This window comes from Cylas formicarius, unplaced genomic scaffold, assembly GCF_029955315.1.
Source record: "Cylas formicarius isolate icCylForm1 unplaced genomic scaffold, icCylForm1.1 PGA_scaffold_9__14_contigs__length_23061073, whole genome shotgun sequence".
Taxonomy (NCBI): domain Eukaryota; kingdom Metazoa; phylum Arthropoda; class Insecta; order Coleoptera; family Brentidae; genus Cylas; species Cylas formicarius.
Genome location: NW_026844365.1, coordinates 11,214,552 through 11,230,723, shown reverse-complemented (window position 1 = coordinate 11,230,723; position 16,172 = coordinate 11,214,552). Strand labels below are relative to the sequence as shown.

Genomic DNA, 16,172 nt, shown 5'->3' with positions numbered 1-16,172 from the left:
CTGTAAACAAATAGTTACGAGTTTCGATAGCGAAACAACAAATCGAGGTTAAATAAGAACAGGATTTTTGTTTCCGCCTCCCAGTTGAAGCACACCCGGTCGTACAAGAACCGTACAAAAACCGCAATATTTTGTCATTGCACTTGACGAAAACTAAATGCTTCTTCAAATTTGCAAGTACTGCTGTAGCAGCTCTTAAAACTGACAATGTTGTCGTAGAAAAAGAAAAGTGCCTACTCGACTATCCTGCGGCAAAAAGCTGCCCCGAGCTGCGTTAATTTCAAGCCCCACCTATTACACGCATCAAGATACGTTCGGCAGTCATGAATAAGTTATTTTCAGTGCGATTTCACGTCCTTTTAGCTGCGAGCGGAGGACTTATATTCCAGATAAGTACTACTCGATGCACAATTTACATTCCCTACACCATGACCCAAGAAAATTTGATGTGTCGAACGTGAACGACGTTACCATAGAACGCTAATCGGTATCGGCGGAACTCTTCTTCTTTTTAACGATTCGACTTTTATGTTTTGCAGGGATTTGAGGTTCAACCGTATAAGGGACGTGCCAAGGGGTACCTTCAAGGGACACAAGGGACTGGTGACGTTGCTGCTGAACAATAATTACTTGACGAGCCTGAAGAACGACACGTTCCAGGGACTGTACCACGTGCAGAATTTGTATCTGTACAAGAATAGGATCAAATATGTGGACAGCGGGACGTTCAAGGGCATGGCGCGGCTCGAAAGATTGTGAGTACGATTTTGTTTTTTGTTTGCTTTTGCGTTATTACTACGTACGTTATATATGAGTAATCCCTGTGAATCAATGTGAGGCAAATTTAACAATAGTAAGGTTGTGGAATTGATCGGTGAATTTTTTTTATGTCAATTGATCGAAATAATTGTAAAAATTCAATGAAATTTATTTATATTGTGCGTTACGTCGCACAGTGGGCCAGAATGACCCAAGAACTTTGAAAAATTATTTAAATGCTATTTTTTGTCGGAAATCATGTGATACAGCAAGTTAACGCCAAACTAATGAGAACATACTAAATTTGCAAAATTAGAAAAATAAAGTACCTGCGACATGAGCATGAGCAATAAAAAAAAACTGTGATACCGTTTTGCTCGATTCTTGAGATATATCTAAGCAAAATTAAAGAATTTAGTTTAGGTAATAGAAGAAGAACTAAGATTCAATTAAATAACAGTTATTGATATAAGTAGCCTAAACATACCTGTTTAAGTTCATCCATTGAAAAAAGGCATTAAATTATCTTGACCACCAAACGGGAAGCAGAACTTCTATAGTTTTTTAAATAAATCTGCAAGAAAGCGGAGCCGTAACACGATTCCACATATTCGGACGCTGTTTACGGTTAGCAAAGAGATGTTTACATCGCGATTTAATTCTTTTTTGATAGTCCATAGCCTGTTTGTTTAATGCTGTGCAAAATATTTTGAAAAAAAAAAACGAAAAGTAAAAGTAAAGTAGAATTTTTAAAACTTTTTGGGCTATCCTGGCCCACTGTGCATCGCCGTCGCGTCGTTCTGAGAACTAAATGGAGTCGATCTTTTTATTGAGATTCCCCGAATCCCGAAGTATCGTATTCGGATATTCCTGGAAGAGGGTTATAAGCAAATTGGACATCACACAAGCATAATAATTCATTATAAAATACATATTGTTATTAAATAATGATAGATAATAATTTACAATTGCAAGATTTTATTTAACTCATTTTGATCGAATTTGACTAATCAATTAAGAAGTGAACAATTTATGGTCTGTTCATAGATATAAGAAAGTGACCAATTGCTTTTGAATAGGATTATCCAAGGGTGGTCATTAACATAGAATGCAACAAGATTATTACCTAAAGTTTCGGAATTTAAATTCAGGTAAAATTGTGGTCCGTAATAGAAAATAATTTTATATCTACCTGTGTTTAATATTCTTTGGTTTGGTATACTACTTAGTTTAAATTTATTAGTAATCATTCTTATTTTGTGTGTAATACAGCGTGTGTTGAATCGTGTGCGAATTATGCAAAATATGTGTGAGTCTAGTGTATCTCAGGAGATGCTCCTACCCAAATGTAGAAAACACTATTCTATTGAGACTAAGCAATTTATAAACAATGTTTATTTGACTCTCATTGAACGTGATGTCAGCAAGCAAGCAGCAAACTAGTTCCAAACATTCCTCCTAATAGCGTCATTGTAATGGACAATGCAATTTATCAAGTAGACAGTTGACTAAAACCCCTTCCTCATGTGACACAATAGCAACAATCCGAAACCACATGTATAATAACTACATTTATTTTCACAAAGTTGGGCAAATTCTGTTAAACCTATAGAAAGATCAGAACAATCGTATATCCATATTCCAAATAATATAGAACAAATAATAATTAGAACAGGCGATGATAGCGATAGTAATACAGATATATTATGTAAATAATTTTAAGTAATTTAAGTAGGTAATAAAAATAATTTTTAATTTTACTTTAGATTTAAACATAAATACATACATAAATAAATAAATATTGTTTAGTATCTTTCCTAACAAAACCCCAAATAATTAAATTCTAAGCAAAGTACGGACCTGTTCGACCATATTTCATTCTTACAGCTTGCTCGGGTCTTTCCTTAATTCGTATCAGTTAGTCTCTTTCTTATATCTATGAACAGACTGTACCTGCCCCAACACTATACAATCTTTTAGCGATAGAGATTTTTGATTTTGAATGAGCTGTTTTCGTCATTTGATTTCTATATTTTCAGTATTGTTTTGCTCTGTATGCGAAATACCAATAGATCCAGTTCTTAAGTTGGTGTATTTTTTCTAATTATAAGTAAACTAAATTGCTTAAAACCTAACATCTACAATAATCTAAGATATTAACAAACCTACGAATAAGGTGTATGAAAATTAATATATTTAGAAATTTTTTGTCAATTTTTTTTCAGGAATAATAGGTAGCTCAATCATAAAAATGGAAATATCAATTTAGCAATTTTTCTTTATACATGTCATAATCATAGTCATATTATTATATTTTATTTGCATAATACTCGACGAGTTTATTATTTATCTATAATTAATAATTTAATATACAAAAGGTGTAAATCTTTACTGAACCAAAATATCAATATGCAACACCACAATTTTCAATTTGAAAATATGTTTTTTAATTAACACCAGCGTCAAATTTTTAGTAGGTATCCTACATAGACATTGTCACCGTCAAATGTATCAACATACATACGTCACAACCACTAAGTTCAGAGAAGGATCCAGACAGGTGAACAAATTGAGAAATAACCATAAATAATTTGTTGATAACAGTTATCTGCTATTAGTGTTAACTTTTACGACAAAGAACGCAATCCCCATTACCACCTGCCTCGCTTTAAATAAAATTTGCTTCACAAAATCCGTATTGGCTAGACCCATTTCAGTTCGATAGATGCGATCATATAATGAATATACCACGTATGCATTACGCCTTTTTTTCATTCTCGTACTGCCGCCGCATTCGTGCTCTCTCCGACGTATTACGTAATCGCACAGGCAATAACTACAACTCCTTATAATTTATGAATTTGTTTAGCACTTTATTTTGTTGCGCGCACGACTCGGTTTGCTTGTAGCGTTTCAGAAAAAATGAGTACGTATAAATACTTCTACACCGAATACCGATGCCATTTGTTCGTACAATAAATTATATTGATTCCACAAACATGGTTAATAAAAATACACGGTTTTGATTTATTTTAGCGGATAACGTTAAATTGGTGACGGGCGTCAATTATATGACGATATTGACCACTAATTATCGTAATGTTTGAAATTTGCAACGGAGAAGACCAATTCTTTGGGACCGTTCTCAACTAACCAAAACTAGGCTGCAACCGTTGAAGTAAATATTTGTACTACGCATCGCACGACCCTGAGAATCACCGGTTAAATTATTTGACTTGAATTTCGTAACACCCTGTATATAGTATAGTGCTTTGAAAAATAATGGATACTTCTTCAAGTGGTTTTGGCTTAGATCGTCCACGTCTGCGTGTTTTCTGGCTTCGTTAAGCCTGCCGACGTCACTAGAGAATAGAAAAATTTAGTTTTATAGGTCGTCGTACGCGGATCAATCGGCATGTATGCCCGTATCTGTTTTTTAGCTGTCGTTGCGAAAAGATATGATCGCTCCCCGATGTTTATTTAACGTCGCGTACTTGTTTGCTTTAAAATGAAAATAGATTCGGATTTTATATATCGCCGCGATTATTAATAGAACGGCATAGCGAGCGTCGGATCGTTAGATTGAAAAAAGAGGGACTAAAAAAATCAAAAAGTTGTCCATCATCAATTCGACATTCTCAGCGTGCTGCTACACTTGAAAGTTAGGTTAGAGAAAACGCTTCTGGCGGCAAATAAACACGCAATATTTACTCGTTACCTTTCAATATTTGGCAGGCTTAATCTACCCTTATAAACGACAGGTAAAGCATTATTCGTGGCTTTCGTTCGTAGCTGTTTGTATTTCGTTGAAGGAAGGAAGCCTTATTAAATGCAAAACATGTAATTTTAATTGAGACTAGCGCAGAGACTGACAATTCAAAGGAAATTATTGCCTTCAAACTAGCAAAATTAAAAGCACCTCTTATAAAATTAAGGTAACGTGCCTAGGTTTAAAGATTTTTTATTTTAGATCTAACAATATTTCTTGAGTGACATCCATCAATAGAACAGACTTGGATAAATTCATAAAATTCACTAAATTGCGAACTAACCATACGCAAACGAAAAGTCATAAAAAACAAAGCGACCGTATGTGGCTGGAATTAGATTTGGATTTGGATTCGGATTTGCAAATATTACAGTGCACCAGTTCGTTACTGATAATTAAAAAAAACATATTCCTGTGGACAAGCACGGAAATATTGTTAGGTAACTCCCAAAAACCATATCCAATGTTGCTATATAGAAAATAACCCGACCATTAAAAAGACCCTTAAGAGAGCTTCAAAATGATGTATTACTCAACCACCTTGAAACAGTCGGGAATATATGCAACTCTCCTAATTATGAAATACCCAAAAGTTCATTATGTTTATGTCGCAATCGCAAAAAAATCTGACGTTGTCCCAGATATTCAATGAGACCATTAAAGAGCAACTTGGGAGAGCATCAAAATGATGTATTACTCAACCACCTTGAAACGGTCGGGAATATATAAAACTCCCCTAATTATGAAATACCCAAAAGTTCATTATATATGTTTCGCAGTCGCAAAAAAATCTGACGTCTCAGATATTCAATGAGATCATTAAAGAGCAACTTGGGAGAGCATCAAAATGATGATGGTGATGATGTATTACTCAATCACCACGGTCGGGAATATATAAAACTCCCCTAATTATGAAATACCCAAAAGCTTGATGTATTTATTTAGCATTATCAAAAAAAATCTTGCGTTGTCCCAGACCATTAAAGAGCCTACTTAGGAGGGGCTTCAAAATGATGTAATACTCAACCACCTCGAAACGGTTGCGAAGATATAAAACTACCCTTAATGGTCTAATTGATTATCTGGGACAACGTCAGATTTAGTTAAGATTGCGAAAGGAATATAACGAATATTTGGGTATTTCATTATTTGGGGAACTTTTATATATTCCCTACGGTTTCGAGGTGGTTGAGCAATACATCATTTTGAAGCTCTCCCAAGTGGCTCTTTAATAGTCTGGTTGAATCTTTGAGACAACGTCAGATTTTTTCGAGATTGCGAAAAAGTATTAAATTATTTTTTTGCGGTGATGCGAGCAGAAAAGGGGTTATTTTCTGTATAGCAACATTGGATATGGTTTTTGGGAGTTCCCTTACAATATTTCCGTGCTTACTTTCCCAGCATGTCCACAGCAATATGTTTTTTTAATTAAGGTAAGTAACGGACTGGTTCAGTGCAATATTTGCAAATCCGAATCCAAATCCAAATTTAAGTTCAGCCACATAACGGCGGTTCTAAATGTTTCTTCCCAAATGGATTAAGAATTTTTCCGACAGAGGTCGTATTTGATGATAGGTGGCGATCGGACACGTGAAATGGGACTTTTTCTGACCCATAATTACGCCTTCCTACACTAAGCCGGTCGTAATCCAATTTGAAACGTCGACTTCTTTACAGGTATCTGCATTTCAATGAGCTGCAGGAATTCGACGCGGCTACGTTTTCGAACTTGCCTTCGTTGGACAGACTGTGAGTATGCGACGCGTTTCGTTTGGTTTTTATAGGTCTTTTAGTTCGGTTTCGTTATAACATCCGGATTTTAAGCGCAGTAAGATGCTCCAATTCAATTGAACCTTACATTTTAGTCATTATACTAAAGAAGGGTGGAGTTTTCTATCAGTGACACGCCGACCTTACCAGTCAAGTGCTTGAATTTTAACATCAATATGGTAACCATCTAGCTGTGTTAAAAAAACAGTATTTAAAATATTAAAAAGGCATATAACCGTATATTTAAATTCCTACCAACTAAACTTTCAATATGAAATGAAAACAAAAAAATTCTGCTTAATATTTTGATAATTCTTTCTCCAACGCTTGTCGGCCTTGTTTAAACATGCGACAATAGATATTGACTTTTTCGTGTTTTTAAAAGAAAAAGATAAAAATACAGGAAATTTTGAGGTTCGCGCGACAGAAAGTAAAAAGAAATTTACTAGAAAACTTTGTTTGGTTCAAACTAACCAAAACTAGTACACCCTAACCTCAGAATAGACAAATAGCCAGAAGAATAATTTCCGGTGTGTGCGCGAAATCCTGCCTAACGTAAAAATAAAAATAATGATGCAGCGCTGTTCACTTCATTTCAATCTTTGGTTGAGATTAGTGGTTGTTCGTATGTCTGAAATAATGAACTCGAACTGCCATAATTTACGACAAAAATATTTAATACGCAGTCCGCGAATAAACATCATACAGGGGCGCAAAATAGCATTGCTTATATGGGTATGACGTCACACTGGCAATACTTTTTACACTGAGAGAAATAGCGTAATCGCAGAATTTTTGTTCGACATTGAGATAGAGTTTAAATTTGCGTAATCATATGAAAAACAATTTATAAATGAGTAAGAGAAAGAATTGCATTTACTTTCACGGAATTGTAACAATTTTAACCAAAAAATTGTAAATAGTTTTAATGATATTTTATACGTGTGCTTTCTGAGTCGAAATATTTACTCTGAATTTTTAACCGCGTCCTTTTGTTGGTTGTGTGTGGTGTTTACTCTGGGACTCGGCCTTTTGGTTGTTTATTCTGTGCGGTGGGATTTACGCAGAATCGCGCATGCGCGGACCAACCCGCAGTTTTTTTTTGTTGGATTATTACGTCTCGATTTGCGCGCGCAGGCGTGAGAATTGCCGCGACTTTTAAAGTTTACGCGTATTGGCGATAAATCTCGGCGTGGCATGCCGAATGCGCGACGAGCGAAGGCGGGAGGGGCAACGTTTGCCGCCGACCCCGGAGGTCAGATTCCGGTATTAGATTTCGTGGGAATCTCGACGCGACTTGGCAATCGCGTCGACGTACAATTTATAATCTAGGAAAGATTCTCTTGATAGTGTCGTTTCGCGAGACGCCTCCGTCTCCCACCGATCTCCGCTCAAATTTAACTAGCCCGATTGTATTTACATTTTCGTTGGGCAGCACTCAATACTGTCGGTAGGCAACCAACTTAACGCCGAAATGGGCGAGCGCTTGACCGACTTCTCCATAGTGGCAAAAATCGAATGTGTGGTAATTTGATCTTGGTTGATTTTAAACAAAACTCTAAAATTGCATCGGTTGTTTATAAAGCAAACTTGCTGACGTTCAGAGCTCAACTGAAACTGTCTCGCATTCTAGCCCGTACCTCTGTTTTCTTTTTTTTTTTAATTGGCGGAGCTGCGTGAACATTGCCTTGAACCCAAATTGGGTTCGTTTGAAATACCGGCAAAGAATGCGGAATACGAGAGGCTGGACGAAGAATATCAACTAGGCTAAAAGAACATGAAAGAGCCATAAGACATCAAATCTTATTCGATAAAACTAAAACGAAAAATCTGAGAATCTATAGAAATCTATAAGCAACCAAACAATTTTATCCGCGACTCACCAATACCGGAATCCATCATCGGAGTAATGTACCGTGCGTTCAATTTATCTTGATAACATTTTAATGGGCTTTCCCTTTTTTGTTTTTATAGATATCAAGGTAAACAAAAAAGCAAAACTGTAGGGTTAGTAGGCAAGGCTTTTTCCAAGTGACGTATAAAACAAAACTCTGATCAATTTGCTGACATATTAGCCTAAATCATATTTTTTTTAAATGGAACACCCTGTATATTATATATGTGTTAAATAGAATATCTTATTTCCATTACAATGATGTAATACACTTTATATTTTAGGCTACTCGTTTTTGACTAATCGGTAAAAATAAGAAATTTTTATATTCTTTTTACAAAACTTCTGGATTCTTCCTGACATTTCGCCAATCATCCTGTTGACTTCTTCAGAGCTCGACTGAAACTGAAGAAGCCAACAGGATGATTGGCGAAATGTCAGCAATTTCGACTAAGCAAAAACCGATGCAGGAGGAATCCAGAAGTTTTGTAAAAAGCATTACAGTAGTCTGTGGAAATTTCTTTGAAAAATTAATTTTTATATAATTTCAAAGAGTGCCGTGACTGACTGCAACAAGAATAATTATTTACAAATTAAAGTAGAACAAAAACACTTAAAATGACAAGACACACTAAAGTAAAAAATTGTTTAACTATTCTAAAGACTGCTTTATGTCACCAGTATTTTCTTGAACACATTTCTCATACACTCTATTATTGATTGCCTTTGAAATCCTTTGCCGAAGTTCCACGTCATTATAGTTAAAATATAGTAAAAACATTCACTGACATGACCGTCAGAATTGACAAACGTCAAAATTCAAAGCGTGGGAAATATCTCCGAAAACACTCGTGCGGTAAAATCCCGGAAATGTCCGAAGTGGCTCGGATTCATGGGAAACGACACTGACATGGTAAAGTGACCCTTCCCGCACGCTAGATCGGTGGGTAATTAGATATTTTACAGACGGGAGTAGAAAAACGAGCGAACTAAAATATAAAGTGTGTATCATCAATGCAATCGCACTAAGATGTTAATATACAGGGTGTTCCATTCAAAAATATAATGTACATTATATGTCAGAAAATTGATTGAATTGGAAAAAAACTTGGTTACTAGATATCTAAAAACAAAAAAGTTTCTGCCATTGAAAATGTTATCAAGATAAATTTGATGCACCTCCTTTAGCTCTGCCCCCTCAAACGATATACATATATGCAGCTACAGAGTAGAATGCGAACCGGTTTTAGTCAAGCTCTGTAAATATTATTACAGTAGCTTGTGGAAGTTTCTTTGAAAAAAAAATTGTAACAGCAGTTTCAATTTCAAGAAATTAGCAGTTTTTCGCGATGCCTGCCCCACAAAAAACTGGGGATTACCGTTAATTGACTATCATGAAGATGTTTGCGTGGAAAATAACCAAATTGTGTATAAGAGAAACTCAAAAAGAAATTACGCCGGCCGCTATAGCAATGACAACTTTGAGAATTTGAATAAAAAGCCGTAAACAAAATCCAGTCACAGTTGATTTGCGAAATATTTTTTTACTTATATTATTGAAGGAATGAATGGAATGCTTTAAATCGATTGTCAAAAATCTGTGGCGCTTGTTGCTAAATGTTGCCAAACGCTTTCCCAGTGAGCAGTTTTTGGTGCCTGTATTTTTCCGTACTTAGCATTAGGCAACACGCAATACAGGTGCGGGCCTACTATGTTCGGCCATGTGCGCCTATCCCCATAAAGCATAAAATTAATTGTGAAATTTATCTTTTGTGTTATTAAAGGGTAAAAAGAAAATTTTTCTGAGAACCGCCACTGGGTTATGCAATGAACAATACCACACTCCTTCAATCCCCATTTTTGGAAACACAGCGTCCACGTACTTGCTAAAATCGAGACCAACTATGAAAACTTACAGAAGCTCCGGCGCCTTCACCAAGAATGTTTCCGACCATGTGTATACAGCACATAGACTCTTTTCGCTGTATAATATAATGAAATAAATATAAACGTATTAACGTTGAGTATTATGCTCTTCCCGAACTTTACAGTTATCTTTACAACAACCGGATCAAGGTGATACCGCGGGGCGCATTTCACTACTTGCCAAAACTCAAGCGGCTCCGGCTCGATCACAACGCGCTCGTGTGCGACTGCAAAATGGCGTGGCTCAGCAAGATGCTGTCCGGCCACGCCCTCCAGGTGTCCGCGAACTGCGCAGAACCCACGGAAATGTCGGGCATGTCGCTGGTCGGGATGGACCACAAACACTTCCACTGCGGTTAGTGAGTTAGTTTGCGGTCAGAGCGAGTCGTCTCTTTACGGTTATCCGTTTTTCGAAACTAGAACCGCCGAAGATCGCCGAAAACCCGAAGGACGTTGACATCACGATCGGTGGCACCGCGATCTTTAGCTGTACCGTCCAAAGCGACCAGACACCGTCGATAGTGTGGATGAAAGGGGACAAGGAACTGGTGCCCGACGATTTCAAGTACAGGGTGATGGAGAACGGGTCGCTGATGGTGCAGAACACGGAAGAGAGCGACGATGGTTATTACGAATGTCTGGCGAAAAATCCCGAGGGAGAAATCCGATCGAGACCGGCCAGGATGATCGTACACGGGCCGTATGCGAACGAAGAGAAAGCCGACCGTTACGGTAGGTATGGTCTGTTCATAGATATAAGAAAGTGACCAATTGCTTTTGAATGGGATTATCCAAGGGTGCTCATTAACATACAATGCAACGAGATTATTGCCTAAAGTTTAGTATACTACTTAGTTTAAGTTTATTAGTAATCATTCTTATTTCGTGTGTAATACATCGTGTGCGAATTATGCAAAATATGTGCGAGTCTAGTGTATCTCAGGAGATACTCCCGCCAAAATGTATTCTATTGAGGCTAAGGAAGTTATAAACAATGTTTATTTGACTCTCATTGAACGTGGTGCCAGCAAGCAAACATCTTTAGAAGAAACGGCCACATTGACGAAAATTCCAACATTAGCTGTATGGAAAATTGTGAATAATCCCATTTCAGCGAGGAAAAAATGAAGTTATACCAGGAACAAAGCGAGGCCTACATTAAACATCTTAATTAGGAGGCTTGAAAAAGATGAAACCAGTGTTAAATGTGGCAGAACTACCCTAGGGAAGTGTATTCAACACATGTATTTTAGATTTAAAAAAATTGACAAAAGGCAAGTTTTAATGGAATCTTTTAGAATTCGGAAATGGCGACTGGAATATCTAGAAAAAAATAGGATTTACAGAGAACAACAAAGGCCAATTATTTACTTCGATGAAACCTGGTTCGACACTTATGATACCCCGGAAAAGGGTTCGGTTGACTCAACTGATAAGTGTAAAACAAACGCGCCATCAAAAAGAGGCATGCTGGCTCTAAAGATGGTTGGAGTCCAAATGGACTTTCTCTGTCCGCGAAAAACATTAAAGATTCTTCTCTGGATGAAGACACCACCGCTGATTTATTTGAAATTTGGTTTAAAAACAAACTAGTTCCAAACATTTCCTCCTATTAGCGTCATTGTAATGGACAATACAAGTTATCACAGTAGACAGTTGACTAAGACCCCTTCCTCATGTGACACAATAGCAACAATCCAAAACTACATGTGTAATAACGACATTTATTTTCACAAAGATTATACCAAAAATTGTGTGATAATTATGCAAAAAATCTAGGGCATACAGTTTTAAAGCTTCCACCTTACCACTGTATATTTAATCCCATTGAACATGTTTAGCACCAACTGTAAGCTGCCATTCGTCGTAACAATGCTTTTCCCGGTGTTAACTCCAATGTCCTCAAACTTATAGAAACCGAAGTTTTTAACGTCCTTCCACAAGGTTGGGTAAACTCTGTTAAACATATAGAAAAAGGAGAACAATCGTATATCCATATTGCAAATAATATAGAACAAATAATAATTAGAACAGACGATGATAGCGATAGTGATACTGATATATTATGTGAATAATTTTAAGTAATTTAAGTAGGTAATAAAAATAATTTGTAATTTTATTATATATTTAAACATAAATACATACACAAATAAATCTTTCCTAACAAAACCCCAAATAATTAAATTCTAAGCAAAGTACGGACCTGTTGCCCATATTTCATTCTTACAGCTTGCCCGGGTCTTTCCTTAATTCGTATCACTTAATCACTTTCTTATATCTATGAACAGACTTTACTAGGTAGTTATTTAGTTATTGTTGCGGGTTTTTGCCCTGAAGTTTTTGGTTCGGTATGCCGCTGGTGGTGTAGTGGTAATCTTGGTGGTAAAACTGGAAAGTGCGTGGAATTAGGCCGGTTGTGTTTAGCACGCGCGTTCATTTTGTTGCCACAGGTCTTGATTTACTGCCCGTACAACCAAACCAGAGCGTGCTTCGGTGCCGGCTCAAGATGTAAAAAAAGGCACATCCCGTGAAAATATTAATTATCGCGAAAATAAACTTTGATTTAAATAATCAATTTTAAATAACCCAAATGTTTCCTATGAACTATGAGGGAGAATCCCGAACAGTTATTTTGACTGATTTTTAAGAAGCTGATAAATTCAACCACCTAGGTAGAATATCCTGTTTGTTGTATTGTAGGTGCAAGGTTGTTCGTATATTGAATGAAATGTCCTATGTATTTTAGGTGCGGGATCCTGGGTATTGTGGATGAAAGATCGTGTAAAGTGTGTATGAAAGATTCTGCATATATAAGAACTTGTGTCTTGTAGATGAAGGATCCCGTGTATTGCGGGTGATATTATCCTATATATTTTGATGGTGAATGATTTTGCTTATATTGGATCAATATTTTAGGTCAAAACGCTTGTGTATTATAGGTAAAACATGCGGTGGATTGTAGGTGAAAGAAATTGTGTATTATAGATGAAGGAGAAGGATGAAGGAGATTGCGGGAGTATCCTATATATTTTGGGCGAGAATGAATATTGGTTGAATATTTTAGGTACATGAAAGAAATTGTGTATTGTGGCTGCAGGAATCTGTGTATTGTGAAACATCCCGATGGTTGTGGGTGACAAAATAGTTGTGTTGTCCATAAAAGAACTTGGGTATTGTGACCAAAACATCGTTTGTATCTCTAATGAACCGCACTTTTGTTTGTTTTGAAGGCGACGATTCCATTTATAGAAACGAAGCGCGAAACAAAACGCAAATATCCGGTTCATGGAAATAAAAATAATTAAAAATTTTTCTGTCAAATTTTGACATCAGGTCAGCCACGGTTCATCTCGGTGCCCAGGAGCGTGACCACCGCGTCGGGGGCGGAAGAAGTGACGCTCGACTGTGAGGCCGTCGGCTATCCGGTCCCCCGGATAAAGTGGTCGTTCAATGGGATCGAGATAGCGCCGTCTTCCCGTCACATCACTCACCCGAACGGGAGTCTTACAGTCAGACACATAGAGGGTTCCGACCACGGCCGGTATATGTGCGAGGCGGCGAACTACAACGGCAGAATAACCGCCGACGCCCACATTCTGATCAGCGGTGAGTTTTGTATCGTGTGGGGGGTTCTTCTGGAACCCGGCGCCCAAATAATTTAGTGCTGGTATACAGGGTGTTTCAATAGGCATGCGGCAATGCTCGGCCGGGATTCGTCATCCAAAAAAAATGTCTAGTCGAAGCAAAATTTGCCCTTTGTCATTATATAATTACATTGCCAAATTTCAACAAATTGTTTTTAAAGTTCTGGCAACGATATACCGTTTTTACGACATAATCCGGTATTTGACTTGGGTAAATCTTTATGAAGGTACTTCGGCACTTCATGCGTACAAAGGGTTTCATCAGTAACATTCGTTGATTATTCTATTATTATTAATTCTATTGCCCCAGAACTAAATTTCGGCGAGGTGTTGTTTCTTCTTAAACTGGATTTCAGGTGACCCCATATCAGTGGAAGACGGACAATATGACCAACTTGTCCATATTATACTTCTTATCAAAGGTTCCAGTCGTAAGAACTTCTAATAACTGCTTTGTGTAGTAATTTTCAAAATACATATTATTTTCGATTAATCGATGATGAATTCAGTATTTTTTCCGATTGTGCAGCCAGTTTCAGAGCCCGCACGCAGTGTGATAAATTGTTTCCCCGCAAAATTCGCACATTCAACGTACATTTCCTGCTGTTACCAATAGTCCATCCTTTCTTGGCCGTATCGTGGCTATCAAACCAAGCCTCATCTAAATGTATGATGGGGACGTTTTTAGCACGAATTTCTTGAATCTGATGATGATATGAATTTATGAATGAATGATATTTCCGGTTCTTTCTTTCTTGGAAACCATTCACAATTATGTCACGTACTGTGGCATACGGTTTTTAGTCATCTCAGACGTTAATTTTTACGATTTCACCAACCCCCACAAATGAACCAATAGCAAACTGAGAAAACATCAATTTTAAATCAATTACCTACATAAGATTATATATTACTTCCCTTGGAAAATATTTGAGTTTGAGCATTCTAATGTGTTTTTAATATAGGAGATCAACCTATCTAATCGGCAAATTCAACTTGAAATCGAGCTACCTCAAGTAGGGACTGTTTTAGAATTAATGTAAAAGTTTAATAAAAAAAATCCCTTACTCTTAAGAAACAACAGTCCGCACGGCACAGTTCTTGTCGACTAATGTCTTAAATACGGTCCTGGCTTGTGGTACACGTACTGAAAAGAATAGTCCCTTCCGCTTTACAACAGACGGGTCCTAAACTCATTGCGAAGTCAAAACCATAAAAGGTTGTAAAATCGGTATATTATTTGGTGAACTCTACCAATTGTAAAGTAGTCATTTTATATTTTAACTAAGCATTTGCGGACCTTGGTTTACATGAACATTTCTTTTTTATTGAATGACGAATCTTCCAGTCGTGCGTTGGCGTATATTTCCTGCAAAACCATTTATAAGCAAGGGTTAAAGTTACAATAACGGTTAAATTAGAATAACGCAGACAATTTTGAAGTTTGCGAAAAAATCAATTACGCTGCACTTTTAATAACACGATTTTAAGGTTATGTCATATCTATTAGAGTCCTCGATAAACACGTCATTTCCTTCGTAGCGAAACAGAGATTTTTGCTTTTAATCTCGTATATTGTTAACGTGGACCGGTCTGAAGTTGTCGCCCGCGTTCCTCGCGGAGCGATTCCCCTCTACCCGTACTCCAACCATTAGCCGACGGATGCCTGCCGTTTACGTCATAGACGCGCGGCCCGGCGACGGGGATCCACCATTTTATAGAAAAACTGTACATATTTTCTAACTTATTCATATAAGAATATTACATTTTTAATGCTACTTCATTGAAGTATATCTTAAAAAAATACTTTGGCATACATAAAATATTTTTTAGAAACTGTTGTTTGAAAAATAGAAAATATATTTTTTAGATAGGTTCCGGTATATGTGCAACGATTGCGTTGATACCACTAACGTATAATCACAAGGGGGATACTTTATCAAAATTTGAATAAAGCAACTTGGAGATTGGGGGTTGAAATAAGCAAAAAGCGGATTTTGCGGAAACATAAAATACTTTTTTAAGCTATGTTCCGATCTATATGCAGCGATTGCGCTGATACCACTAACGTATAATCACAAAATGGATTTTCCGTGATAATTTAAATAAAGCAACTTGGGGATTAAGGGTTGAAATAAGCAATAAGGAATCGCTCGGCGCGGGCGGCAACTTCACACCGGTTTGACACACCTACTGCTGTCTATAAAATAGCCATTGGCTGCAGATGAATAGATAAAGAGTTGTTCTCGAGTGCTTTCAAAATGATTCGTATGAAAAACTTTGTAAAAACAGACTCTCGCCCCGTAACATTTTTCATTTTATCAGCAATGAGTCCGTCCCTGTCTTCATTCAGCCACTCGCCGCGGTTCTTTTGACAACCAACCACAATAATAATGAATTCGATAGATTG

The 16,172-nt window shown here is 37.0% G+C and overlaps 1 protein-coding gene across 2 annotated transcripts in view; it reads left to right on the top strand.

The window, feature by feature from the left end:
* Positions 1 to 16,172, top strand: part of LOC132707893 (peroxidasin) — a 52,394-nt gene that overhangs the window by 20,934 nt on the left and 15,288 nt on the right. For both annotated transcript variants that reach the window (XM_060679905.1, XM_060679906.1), the window contains exons 2-6: positions 540 to 755; positions 6,206 to 6,277; positions 10,244 to 10,473; positions 10,539 to 10,850; positions 13,452 to 13,724. In XM_060679905.1, coding sequence (XP_060535888.1) covers positions 540 to 755; positions 6,206 to 6,277; positions 10,244 to 10,473; positions 10,539 to 10,850; positions 13,452 to 13,724 — 1,103 coding nt within the window. The remainder of the gene's footprint in view (positions 1 to 539; positions 756 to 6,205; positions 6,278 to 10,243; positions 10,474 to 10,538; positions 10,851 to 13,451; positions 13,725 to 16,172) is intronic.